The 14697-nt window shown below is 39.5% G+C and overlaps 1 protein-coding gene across 1 annotated transcript in view; it reads right to left on the bottom strand.

Annotated features, from left to right (window-relative positions):
* LOC126248382 (uncharacterized) overlaps positions 1-14697 on the bottom strand; it is a 549077-nt gene that overhangs the window by 111844 nt on the left and 422536 nt on the right. The window contains exons 30-31 of the mRNA XM_049949323.1: positions 6684-6746; positions 2143-2205 (exon numbers count right to left, since the gene is read on the bottom strand). Of these exons, the coding sequence (XP_049805280.1) occupies positions 2143-2205; positions 6684-6746 (126 nt within the window). The remainder of the gene's footprint in view (positions 1-2142; positions 2206-6683; positions 6747-14697) is intronic.

Raw genomic sequence — 14697 nt, 5'->3', positions numbered from 1 at the left:
ATTCAACCTGTTGTGTAGAATCAATGATCCCGGTGACATACCATCAGCCTTTTGGGAAAAAATGTCATGTACACATTTCCAAAGTTACCAAGGGCTAATGTGTGTGAGATCTACTGGACAATCAGATTAACAATTCAATCATGCAAGTTGCTGTTACGGATAACATACAGAAGAATGGAAAAGAAAACTGAGGCTCTATTACATGACAATCAATTTGTGGCATTAGGAAAGGGAAAGGCAAACCGAGGGCAATCCTGACACACTTGATTATGAAAGCAAGATCAAATAAAAATCAAAGCACATTCATTCACTGGAATTGTTAACACAGAAAAACTGTTCAACAACGTAAAATGATGTAAGATGTTCCAATTTCTGATAAAAATAGGAGCAAGCTATAGGCAAACATGGGTAATACACAGTATGTACAAGAATCAAGAGGGAACAGTAAGACTAAACACCAAGTGCAAAGTGCTCAAGTTAAAAAGAGTGTAAAGTTGAGACGTAATCTTTCATCTCTGCTGATCAGTTCATACACCAAATAAACAACGACAGATATACAAAAATGGTACAAGAGTGCATTTAAGATTCAGTGTGAAATGATATCAGCGATAAGATTTGCTGATGAATTACAGGATCAGTTGAAAAGAATAAACAGTCCAATGAGTACTGAATAGGGACTGAGAGTACACCAAAGCAGGACAAAAATAATGAGATCATTATGTTAAGGAATTCTCCTACCTTGGAAGGACATGACCGATGAAGCAAAGAGGACCTAACAAGCTGACTAGCACAGACAAAGAGGGTATTCTTGGTCACAAGAAGTATACCAGTGTCACACATGGATCTTAATTTGAGGAGGAAATTTCTGAGAATGTATGTTCGCAGTACAGCTTTGTATAGTAGTGAATTATAGACTGTGCAAAAGATGGAACAGAAGGGAATCAAAGTGTTTGAGATGTGGTTTTTAAGAGTGTTGAAAGTACGGAATGAGGAGGTGCTCCACAGAATCGTTGAACAGTAGGACATTAGTTATCACATCTGCCAATAACTTTCATGGTACTAGAGGGAGCTGTAGAGGGTAAAAACTGCAGTGGAAGACGGAGATTGAGACACATTCAATGTAAGGTGCAAGTGTTATTCTGAGATGAAGAGATAGCCACAGAAAAGGAATTCATAGCATGCTGCATTAAACCAGTCTGATATCTGATCACCACTTTAAAAAAATCCTTGACATGAACTCAGCATCCTTGTGTTTGTATCTGGTTTTTGTACACCATTATGACGCCATACCACTGAAGCCTCAGGATTGATCGAGCCAGTCAACCTGACTGAATCATCATGCTAGTCATCTAGAAAAGAGAATCTTGATTCATCACCAGCATGAGTAATTTGCAAATAAATAAAGCTGCAGTAGTTCATGACCCAAACAATTTCAGGGCACTCTTCTGGTTGGAGGGTAGTTCATCTCAGACTTGGCGGATAGTACTCTGGACGCATACGCTATCACCTTCTCAGCACCTAACTGTAGATGTAGAACAAATTCACCTAACCCATAACTGTTTGTATTGGTGTGAAGTTCTGGATCAGCATTCTTGTCATAAAACGCTATGACTGAAGATGATGTTCATGCCTCCTTAAGGACAAGGAAAGATCTTTTGCACCTCATTCTAGGAAAATTTAGCATTTCCCTGGAGCAATTCATGCAATGGGCATACCTTGTTCCAGAAGTCCTTTCTGAATCTCTGGTAGGATCAGCACATCCTGAAAGAACTTCTCACACCACAGTCATGCTGAGAAGGTGGAAAAATCTGTGCTTGCTTTTATTTTCTTTGGAACAGGATGGACTCCATTGCCATTAACCAAATGCCTCAAGATTTTTTTCAGATTCATAGAGAGACCTTAAGTATGAAGACACTTTAGCGCAGTTCTCAGGTGGCTTACATATTCTTCAAATGTCTCAAAGAGCAAAAACGTGTTGTCAATGTAAGGTGTCGAAGGATGGAGGTTCAGGATACCCCTTTCCACTTTGTGTTGGAAAGTGCCACATCAGTGGCATGTGGAGTATCTACAAGTAATGCAGATGTAGAAATAACTATCAGTTAACAGTTTCTGAACTACTGAATTGGCAATTGCATTACTTACAGCACTACCGTCTTCCTTTGAAGCTTGAGGGCTATCCGGTAGTCTTGTCAGAAGAACTGACTCCTGTAATCAGAGAAGTAGAGGGGGTATTTCAGGCAAGTAGTGAGGGAAGTACACACAATAACGCATAAAAGCGACAATTTTGAGATATTCAATTACCTTTTCAAGTAAGTGTACCACATAATTATAATGAAACAAAAATGTTAAAAATACAGAGAGATAAATAGCCTGGCCAAATAGTTAAAATCTAGAGGTGTTATTTTCTGCAACAACTTTCTCTATCATCGTTAGCAAGAATTATGTCCCCCGAAAAGAAGTACTCCACAGCCTTAACAATCTTTCTAACTACTGAACATATTCCACATGTGATGGTGAGATGTACACAACACTCTTTCACATAAATTGCTTATGCTCATGGCAGAAAAATCAAAGATAAAATGATTGTAATGGCACAATAACTTCAGAGACAAACTTCAAGCCACTAGGACACTTAAAGGCTCTCTCTTCTCTCTTGATATATAAGCCTAACATGCAAATTTACAAGTACACACTATATTCACAGTACACTCAGGTGCTTGAAATGTCATTGCCTAGTAGATTTAAAAATTTGCTACTGGCAATTGAAAGAAGGAAGGCCTGTATTTAATATCCTATCAATAACATTTTCATCAGAAACACAGCACAAACACGCTTACAAAAAGACGAAGACATAAATAACTAAGATATCTCTGAAGTTTGCTTCTACCACTTTCTACCCAATTACGTAAAATTCATTTTTAAAAACTCTTTCTTTTATTTGCCATGCTGCATTAATATTTCATTATTTAACTCTAAACTTGGTAGCAGTAAATTATCTTACACATCTCATGGATGACTGAAGATGAGTAGGATAAGCACATCCTGAAGAAACTTCTCACACCACAGTTGTGCGAAAAAGGTGGAAAAACTTGTGCCTGCCTTTATTTTCTTTGGATCAGGATTACTCCTTGCCATTAAGTAAATGGCCCAATATCTTTTTATTTTTTTCTAGGCGAACAGTAGAAAGTCTTTCAGATTCAGGGAGGCCTAGGCCTTCAGTGTGAACACACTTTAGCACACTTCAGCACACTTCTCAGGTGGCTCGGATGTTCTTCAAATGTCTTCCAAAACTGACAATATCATCCAGAGAGCAAAAATATGATGTCCATATAGGGTGTTGAAGAAGGTTGTCCATTATATATTCAAATGTGGCTGGTGCATTACGTAGTGGAAATTGCATAACTTTGAACTCATAGAGTCAGTTGGGAGTTTTGATGGAAACCTTACTCATGTCAGCCTGAACAACCTCAGTTTTCCAATAGCCTGTCTATGTGTCCTTAGTTGAGAAATAAATTGCTTCTTTCAAGCCATCTAAATTGTCATCAACAACTGGCAATGGAGAAATACACTGTCATCAGAAGTATCCGGACACCCCCAAAAACATACGTGTTTCATATTAGGTATGTTGTGCTGCCACCTACTGCCAGGTACTCCACATCAGTAGTCATTAGACATCGTGAAAGAGCAGAATGGGGCACACCACAGAACTCACGGACTTCGAACATGGTAGGGTGATTGGGTGTCACTTGTGTCATGCGTCTGCACATGAGATTTCCACACTCCTAAACATCCTGTTGCCAATGTGATAGTGAAATGGAAACGTGGAGGGGCATGTATAGCACAAAAAAGTAGAGGCTGACCTCATCTGTTGACTGACAGGAACCGCAGACACTTGAAGAGGGTTGAGTACTATGTCAGTTAGGTGGGAGGTGAGAAAACGTGGATTTTGTCGTCAAGTGGCTGCTCATAAGGCACATATGATGATGGTAAATGCCAAAAAACTTCTCGCTTGGTGTAAGGAGCATAAACATTGGATGATTGAACAGTGGAATAACATTGAGTGGAGTGGTAAATCATGGTACACAATGTGGTGATCCACTGGTAGCGTGTGGATATGACGAATGCTAGGTGGACATGATCTGCCAGTGCGTGTAGTGCCAACAGTAATATTCGGAGGTGGTGGTGTTACGGTGTGGTCTTTTTTTTTTATGGAGCGGACTTGCTTTCCTTGTTGATTTGTGTGGCACTATCACAGCACAGGCCTACATTGATGTTTTAAGCAGCTTCTTGCTTCCCACTGTTGAAAATCAATTCAGGAATGGTGACTGCATCTTTCAGCACAATCGAGCACCTGTCCATAATGCACAACTTGTGGCACAGTGGTTACAAGACAATAACATCCCTGTAATGGATTGGTTTGCACAGAGTCCGACCTGAATCCTACACAACACCTTTGGGACGTTTTGGAACACCGACTTTGTGCCAGGCCACATCGACCAACATTGATACCTCTCCTCAGTGCAGCACTCCATAAAGAATGGGTTTCCATTTCCCACAAAACCTTCCAGCATCTGACTGAACATACGTCTAGGGTGGAAGCTGTCATCTACACCAGGGGTGGGCCAACACCAAATTGAATTCCAGCATTATCGATGGAGTGCGCCAGAAACTTGTAAGTCATTTACAGCCAGGTGTTCAGATACTTCTGTACACACTGTGTCCAGGTGGACTACAGTGGATACAGAATGCCTTTTTTCCCCTGCTCTTCAAATGTCTGTTGTTCTGTGGTGCGTTATCCATGGCAGAAGGAATGATTGCACCTGCTTTGGTCAGGTGTTCAGTTGTCGTGATGGCTACAGTATTAGTTCGAGTTGACAAAATCAATTTCTGCTGACATGTTTCAATGATGGCAGAGACTGGTGCTGAAGACTGATAACCTACTTCTTTAACACACTGTGTGTGTGTGTGTGTGTGTGTGTGTGTGTGTGTGTGTGTGTGTGTGTGTGTGTGTATTTGAAGCGGTTTAACGATGCAGTCATCAGCACCCATACGCTGACTGTGTGAAGCCAATGGGGCTTCTCCCTTGAGCTCTTGTTTACATGGATACACACGACTCCTCTGAATGGGACAATTTAGCAAGTGAGCCAAGGCAGACCATTACAAACAATGACATCTGATCTGGACAGCCATTAAGAGGCAAGTCCAGAAAAGAAGATTGGCGGATCATAAAAACAGCAGCAGGAGGAGCCAGTCATTCTGTAACATACTAAAAGTGGTGACCTAAGAGCTGAGGTAGAAGTGAAGACAAAACACAAAATCGTAAAACACGTGCCACATTCAACTCATTATCACCTAAATTTGAGGACAGGTATGTCACATTTACATGATATATCACTTGCTGGAATGCGGTAAGTGTACATGGCCACTGCCTCTTGTGTTCTTAGTCTGACATTCTGGCTGTCATGATATGTTGTGACATCCTTTACCACAAGAGCTGAACACATTTCATAAAGTATGTGTTTTGTCAGTTCTCTTGTATTCATATTTAAGAAGTGGCATAAGAGTCAAACTTCCACTAGGTTAATCTGCTAGTGATTTTCACCAAATGTTTTCTTCAGTTCAGCATGGAATTTATCCCAGCTATCAAGCTTCTCTTCATTGTTCTCAGAACACTGGTGGGCTGAGCACTCAAGTAAAAGTACACATTTGCCAAACTTATTGTGTCATCCCACATGTTGTATTTGCTAACTTGGTGAGCCCCTTCAACCATTTTGTCAGGCACTGACCAGAACTGCCTGGAAACATTGACAGATGCCCAATTTCAAGCTCTTTTGGAATCCATTGGTTTCCTGAATATACAGACTATGGGAATTATGTACTGCTTATATTCCAGTGATGTTCATGTTTTATAGTACTCAACATCTCCACCAAACAATGTCACATCATAACCACAATCAAGTCCAAATCAAAAAATTTCATCGTCAGTGACATACAACACCTAACACTAAAATAATTTTTATTGTGGACACCACTGTACAGGGAGAATAGAACAGAACTCTTCGATACAAACTTCAAATTTTCCAAGGTGTGCAAACGTTATAAACTTAAGAAATGTCAAGTACCTTCCAGAAATGATAATTAATAAATAAGGATTAACTATTGGTGGTCAGTCTGAACAGACAACCCAGAGCATGCAAACCAGTGCTACTAACCCCTACACAACACTGCATGCTGTAGAGCTTGCAGGACAATAAAGAGTTAATATTCTAAGTGTTAGAAGAAAGTGTCACAGTGACTGATACTGAATTAACTTCTGTTCTTGATATGCATATAAATGATAACCATGGTGTAGGATTGATGTCCATGACTACTGCTGATAATGTCTTGGGTCTTACTACTGATTCAAGCCACTGCTTAAATTATGAATTAAAATCTACAGCAATGGCACCTGAAGAGCTCCAGTGTAAGGGTCACCATCATTGTGTCAAAAGCCTCATCACATAGGAGGGTGCAGTGGATGGAGGTTCAGGATACCCATTTGCACTTTGTGTCAGGAAGTGCCACGTTAGTGACATGTGGAGTATGTACATACGTACATATGTACATAAGCATGTAACGCAGATGTAGGAATAACTATCAGTTAACAGTTTCTGAACTACTGACTCGGCAACTGCAATACTTACAGCACTATTGTCTTCCTTTGAAGGTTGAGGACTGTCCAGTACTCTTGTCTGAAGAACTGAATCCTGTAATTAGAGAAGTACAGAGAGTAATTCAGGCACGCAGTGAGGGAAGTATACACAACAATGCACAAAAGTGAAATTCTGAGATTTTCAATTATCTTTCCATCATTGTAATGGCACCAGTGCTAGCACAATAACTTCAGAAACAAACTTCAAGTCACTGGGTTCCCGAAAGGATCTCTCTTCTCTCATCTCAATATATGTGTGTAATGTGCAAGTTTACAAAGTACAAACTATATTCACAGAACTGTAAGGTGCTCAAAATGTCATTGCCTAATATATTTAAAATTTGACTACTGACAACTGAAGGAAGGAAGGTCTGTATTTAATATCCTATCAATAACATCTTCATTACAAACTAAGCATAAACTTGCTAACAAAAAGACACAGACAGATAACTAGGATATCTCTGAAATGAGCTTCTAGTAATTTCTACCCAATTATGTAAAATTCATTTTTAAGAACTCTTTCTTTTATTTGCCTTAATGCATTAATATTTTATTATTTAACTCTGAACTTGCTGTTAGTAAATTTTCACAAAAAATTTTATATTACACATCACTTGAATTTTTTAAATGAACTCTTAAGATTTCCTGCCTGATACATTCTCTGACCTGCACAAATGAAGGGTTTTCATAATTATACTTTCACTTTTGAGCTAATGTAGACAGTCACGAATGTGTGTGTGTAATTTATCTAAGTTTTTTAAGAGTAAGTAAGAATCTGATTATGCTGCATGTTACATTTTCCAATGCTACATGTGGTATATGAAAGCGTCTTCTATGAGAAATATGTTTTCTTCCTCCAGTTGATGATGGTTGAAACAACCAAAAGTGGCTGAATAAATATAATTTATACACCTGACTGGGAAATGAAAATGCTTTTCTATAAATTGTGAAATAATACATCTAGTGCAGTTCCAGACTGACTGTTGAAGCAGATGATTGTAAATATGGTATGCAATTAATGAATGGTATCCTCTTATGTGAGAATTAAAATGTGTTCCTTTCAATGATCTATTCATTATTTGTCTTCTGCAGGTCCTTGATTATAACCAGCCTTTACTTCCATCACAACAAACCATTGTCATTTGAACTTTTTCTACTGACTTCCGATCCTTTAAATAAGGTATGTTCTTCAAGAGTTTTCAATCATTCTGCTCAGTGCCTTACATTAAGAAACTCGGTGGTGACATTATTGGTGCATCGAAACCACAATCAAGTCAAAATTCAAATGCAATGTAGTCAGTGATGAACAACACTCTGCACTGAAAGCATGTTTATTATGTACACCAATGTAGAGATGGAATGGAGCAGTCTTTGACAGAAAGTGTTGTTATATACAAAAACATTGCATATTTCAGAATATGCAAACATAAGAATTTCTGAAAACTAGAAACGATAAATACTAAATTCAAATAATGGCTGGTGGTCAGGTTTGGTCTGCCAACTCACACCATACCAGCCAGTAATGCTAACTGCTACACAATGTTGTATGTTGCAGAGCTCTGGCATTGCTCCCTCTCCTGGAGAAACTGTGAGCCTTTGATTCAGAAGTTCTCACTGGAGATGGCTACATCACACAGTATCTAGATCTTGCCACTGGGCATCTGTGTGGCAGCATTGGTGGACCCTCTCTCTGTCTCGTTGTGTTGTTACTTCCTCTTTACTATGATAAACATAGGCAGTTGCCACTACCATCAAAGCTTCATGACCATCAAGTGGACCTAAAGTTTCCTTGAGTAAGAAGCCTCCAACCATCAAATTGTGCCTCAAGGTTATAGTCGGGCCTCATACAAAGGTCATAAACAAAGTCTATGTGTGTTTGTCTGCATGATAAAGGGTATTAACCCTCGCCTTCATCTGTTATGTCTGACAAACTGTACCTTACTTGCCTGTCCTTGGCATTAAAGCAATGTTAGTCCTTTTCCTCACCTTCCAGGGCCTGTATGCAAGGTAAGTACCTATCTTGCTTCTTTGCTGCAGTTGATGAGGCACATCACGTAGTTACCCTGAGGACTGTCAAGCTGAAATGAGGGCAGTGTATCCTTCACCAATTGTCATTTCAGCCTGGCAATTGTGGAGCAAAAGAATTGTGGAAAGCACATAGTTACTTGCTTCTCTAGGGTACATGTCAATGTCATGATGGACAGTACTGTATCCAACCTCTCTATTCAGTATCAATGCACATCAAGAACATATTTACCAACATCTTATTACGGCATTCTCTGTGGCCACTTGTGGGTGGTAGACAGTTGTCATTGTGTGGAAGACATCACAATACGAAATTATCTCTGATACGAGTCACAATTGGAAAACTTTTCCACGATCAGAAAGCATAACATGGGATGCTCTGCTCTTCAAAATGATGTCTTCTATGACAAACCTTTCAGTTTCTGGAAATTTGGTAGTTGGCAGAGCTTTGGTTGCTGCATAGTGAGTGAGGTATTCACTGCAGATTATTATCCACCAATTCCCATTTTCTACTTTGGGAACTACTGCAAGGAGCTGAGTTCAGTTTGGTGGAATAACACTGTTGCAAGTGGAATTGGTACCAGATGACCCAAAAGTAACTGCGAAATGTGCTTCCCAAACCGTCATTTGTTACAGTGGCTCACATTGTGTCTAACAGAATAATAGGAACCTGGCCAGTGACACATCTGATTCTTTCTACAGTCATCACAAATCCAGAGTTACCAGATGTTGGAGTTCCTCTTGCACAATGAAGCATTTACTAACTGCATTTCTCCTTTGATCAGTTCCTTCTACTTCAAGGCTTCTGTGGTTTTCTTGATTATCCCTCTGTTCACAAGCAATGTCATTTACTACAAGCAATGACTGAGACTTCACCCACACTGCTGTGTTACAACAAAAAGTATTCCTTCTATTGATAGATGTATGGTCTCGTGGTAGCATCTTTGACTAGTAATCAGAACATCAATGGCCCAGGTTCGAAGCTAGCCAATACTTGAATGTTGAATAAAAATTATCTGAAATGTTGTTTGAAGACTTCCAGCATAGATAAGTCTCCATCGTTCTGTTAATGGTTTTGTCAAATAGGGCAGAGGGGGCAGAGAAGTCCTGGGCACCCTCTTGCCCTTGGAGTGGGAAACTGTTCTTAAAAGGCAGAGGAATCAGAATTGATCAATGGTGCGAGGGTGCAGAAGGCAACAGAAACCACTGCATTAAAGACACATAAGGTGTATCCACAGGACATGAAACCTCTAATACAAAAGTGTCATGATTATCTCTCCAATGGAAAAAGATTCTCGAATTAGTTCCCCATTCAGATCTCTGTGAAAGGACTGCCAAAATGTAGGTGGCCATTAGAAAAAGCAGAATAACGAATTAAAGGGGAACATTCTATACTTTGGAGCATGGAATGTCAAGAAGTCTCAGTGTGATAAAAGGGAAACATGTAGTCTCAATCTATATATAGTGTGGTTTTGTGAAGTAACATGTAAAGAAGATAATGATTTCTGGTCAGACAAACACAGGGTCACATCAACAGTAGGAAAAAATGGTATAATGCGAATAGGATTTGTTATGAGCAGGAAAATAGGGCAGACAATGAATTACTGGGAACATTCAGTGATAGGGTACTTATCATCATAACTGATACCAAACCAACACCAACAACAATAGTCACAACATACACCCCGACATCACAAGCAGAAGATGAAGAGAAGTATTCAAGATACTGAACAGGTAATTCAGTATGTAAACGGAGATGAAAATCTAATAACCATAAGGGAGTGGAGTGCTATTGTGGGGGAAAGAGTAGAAGAAAGAGTTATGGCAGAATATGGGCTTGGTAGTGAGAATGAGGGAGACTATTGAGTTTTGCAATAAATGTTAACTAGTAATTGTGAATACTCTGCTCAAAAATCACAAGGGAGGTTGTATACTTGGGAAACACCAAGAGACACAGGAAGATTAAAGCTGGGTTACATCATGTTCAGAAGAGATCCTGAAATTAGATACTGAATTGTACAGCATATCCAGGAGCAGATATAGATTTAGATTATAATTTAGTACGGGACTGATATAACTTCTGTTCTCAATATTCATGTAAATGATCGCCATGGTCTAGGGGTGGTGTCATTGACCACTGCTCACAATTTCCTGGGTCTTGCATTTGATTACAGGCCACTGCTTAAATTATGCATTAAAAATCTGCAGCAATGGCAGCAGATGAACTCCAGTGCAAGGGTCACCATCATTCTGTCAACAGCCTTGTCAGAAAGGATGGTACAGTGGTTGGAGGTTCAGGAGACTCTTTTGCACTTAAGTGTAGGAAAGTTCGACTAAAGGAGGAGTTATCAGCAAAACATCGATGGTATTAGGGTACAGGTGGCAATGGAAACCATTACATACAAGATATAAAATGTGTGTCCACAGGATGTGTGGCCTGTAATTCAAAGTGTCTTGATGATCTCTCCACAGGTAAAAGATATTCAATTAGTTCCCCATTCAGAACTGCAGTAGGGTACTACCAAGGGGGAGATAACCACGAGAGTAAGATTGAATACACAATGGAATGGCAACATTCTACAAGTTACAGCACTGTATGCCAAGAGATCTCAATGTGATAGGGAAGCTACAAAATCCGAGAAGGGAAACACTATGGTTAAGTCTATATATAATGGGGATCAGTGAAGAGAAATGGAAAAAAGATAAGATGTATGGTTAGCCTAAAACAGGGTAATATCACCAGCAACAGAAAATGGTAGAACAAAGAATAGGATTTGTTACTAATGGGGCAGTTGGGCAGGCAGTGATTTACTGTGAATAGTTCGAAAACAGTGTTTCTCTCAACCAAATCAACAGTAAACCTACACCAACAGTATACAGTCAGTAATATGAGAGAAGACAAAAACCTATTGAGTTCTGCAATACCTTTCAGCTATTAATAGTGGATACACTGATAAAAAATCACATGAGGAGGAGATATACTTGGGAAAAGCCTCAAGTTACAAAAAGATACCAGCTTGATTAAATCATGGTAAGAGAGAGATTTCATAATCAGATATTGGTCTGTAAGGCATAGCCAGGAGCACATATAGACACACACCACAATTTAGTGTTGGCGGAGGGTAGGCTGAAATTTAAGGGACTCATCAGGAAGAAACAATGTGTAAAGAAGTGGCCTGTATCAGTGCTGGAATGATTCCCCATTATCTCTGCTCTGCTTATACTGGGATAGGCAAGAACCTGAACATGTGCAGAGCTCTCGCTCATGTGTAGATCTCTCTCGCCTGACTGCACACTTCCCCCACCACCACACCATGCTGTGTGAGTGGGAAGAGGGGGAAATTGCTAATGAAATGAAAGTGCAGTGGTGCAAGGAACATTGAATTGCTTGTATGCAGTTTCATTGCACATTCAATATTTCTCAACAACACAGATCACAAACAATACCAGTTTTCACTACTACTTGCTGCACACATAATAAAATTAATATCTATAAAAAAACTATCAGTACACAGACAGACAGATACAGACAATTTTGCAGATTTTCATCAAACAGATTGCCACATATTTACTACTTAATTAGGTTCATCATTGAAATAAAATTGATATCACATTTGCAATCTCATTATGGAAATTTTGAAACACCTTCCAATTTGAAATTTTATCAAGATATGACTGAATATTTGTGTAGACTTGTACTTCACTATAGATAGAAAAGTCTGAGGTTACTATTAATATTGCCCAGAAGATCATTAATACACAACATGAACAGCAATGGTCTCAACACATTTCCTTGAGGCAAACCCTAAGTTACCTCTACGCTGATGACTCTCCATCCAAGATAACTTGCTGCATCCTCTCTACCAAAAATTTCTCAATCGAGTCACAAATTACACATGATACCCCATCTAATTGAGCTTTCAATTATGAGTGTAGATGTGGGACTGAGCCAAATGCTTTCTGAAAAATCCAAAAATACTGCATCTATTTGACTACCTCGATCCAAAACGTTTGGTATGTCATGTGCGAGTGGAGTTTTACATGAGAGATGTTTTCAGAACCCACGTTGGTTGGCATGGAGGGGGTCACTGATGTCATTGATATGGGATGGTAGTTTCAGGGATCACTTCTGTTACCCATCTTGTAGACGGGTGTGATATGTGCTTTCTTCCAACTATTGGTCACTAATGTAGGCAAGGGATTACTGCGGTATTCATTTCTTTCTGACGTGCATGCGGTAAATGTGGAAACATGAACTTCGGAATCATTATTACCAAATGTGTCTAAACAGGACTAACAAGTAGCTACTCTTTTCTTTACTGCCGAAGGACAAATACTGATGTCATAATGCAGAAGTCATGTCAACTAAAGTGGGAGACACTCAAGCATATACCTTCTGTCCCTTAAAAAAGGCCTCAAAGGATCGATGTTTCCTGTCAGATGAGGATGTGCAGCATGCAGTTATGGAATTCTTCACGCAGCAGGACACGGTGTTTTACCAAGCAGATATCTTCAACCTGATCTCTTGGTGGTTTATGCCTCAATGCTCACGGCTATTTTGCCGGATTGGCATACCAATTCTGGACTGTACAGCCTTCCAACGGAAATGTGCTGATCAACTCTTATGTTTGCTTGATGAGGGGGGGGGGGGGGGGGGGGGTTCCGAATTATCTGCCTGATGTCTTGTCATGCCCACCACTAACAAAACCAATTTTTCCATTTGTTTGTTGCATGACTAAAGTCTCCACTGATCAGTACTGTATGATTGGGGAACTTATGTACAAGTGAATTGAGGTTCTCTCTAAAGTTTTCGGTTACATCAAGAGTTGAGTCTGGTGGTTGATAGGAGCTCTTGACACAGAACAAAGCAGGTTTCTCCAAGACAGGTGAAGTGAGTCCCAATAGCTCAGTTTCAGTGAAAGACAGCAGCTCGAACTTGCTAGTTAGGGGGACCAGTATCACACTACAAGTCCTCCCTGGTCTCTGTCTACTTGTAGAGGATGCCTAGAACTAAAACTAACACATTACTCCCAGTCATCAGGTGGATAAGCCATGTCAAATCCCACACTTTCTGCAGGAAAGACAGGAGTCACAGGTGAGTACAGTACTTGAGGTACCACGGGTAACTCTGGTACGTGACTCTGGGGAGCTCTCCCAGCACAAAAATTCAACAAACCACAAATAAGTTGGTTCTCACCTTGCATGGTCTTACTAAGGGCATTCAACTGTGCAGTCAATTCCACCAAAAATGTGAAGTCTGCAATCAATTCTGGATTTTCTAATTTAGGTTCCTGCTTTCACTTTTCCTTCAGAAATTCAACAATAGCATGTCTTTAATAGAAAAATTGAAGACATTGGTACAACAACCAGATATGTCCACTTTTGGCCAAAATGAAATTTTACTAACATTGCATAGTTTGAAAATTGCTCTATTGAATGGTGCATGAATGAGACCTGTTCATGGGACCATTTCAGAAGAACATAAGGAATGGACTTGTCGATGGTGGGTGTTTGGGATAAGAATGAGACATGTCCAGGGCTTGCTTTGTCATTGCAGCAAACAGTTGTCACATATTGGTATGTGAAATACATCCAAGAAATTCACTGTGATTGATGTTCCATAAGATCAATTTTTAGACTTATTGTTACACCCAAGAAATATGTTTGCAGCTAACATTATGATTGCTGATAATGAGAAGTTTACTGTTTTAAAGTACAGGTTCTTTGAGTACTTCACTGCATACAACCATGTAGTTTATTGTCATGCACCATTATCACAACTTATCTATCATGACTTCATCACTCAAAAAGCCTCAACTTCAGTCAGATTTCCCAGTAAAATACTTTATTAAGTGCCTCTGCCAATTAAATATGAGAAATATAAGGATTACATCTTGAGGTCTCATGTATTCTGCTGGATATTAGTGTTGTTCTTGCACAATATTTCAACAACCTGACACGAAATCTTCATCACCTGTTAG

This window comes from Schistocerca nitens, chromosome 3 (genome assembly GCF_023898315.1).
Source record: "Schistocerca nitens isolate TAMUIC-IGC-003100 chromosome 3, iqSchNite1.1, whole genome shotgun sequence".
Taxonomy (NCBI): domain Eukaryota; kingdom Metazoa; phylum Arthropoda; class Insecta; order Orthoptera; family Acrididae; genus Schistocerca; species Schistocerca nitens.
Note: the sequence above shows the minus strand (reverse complement) of the source record. Positions and strands in the feature narration are given on the sequence as shown.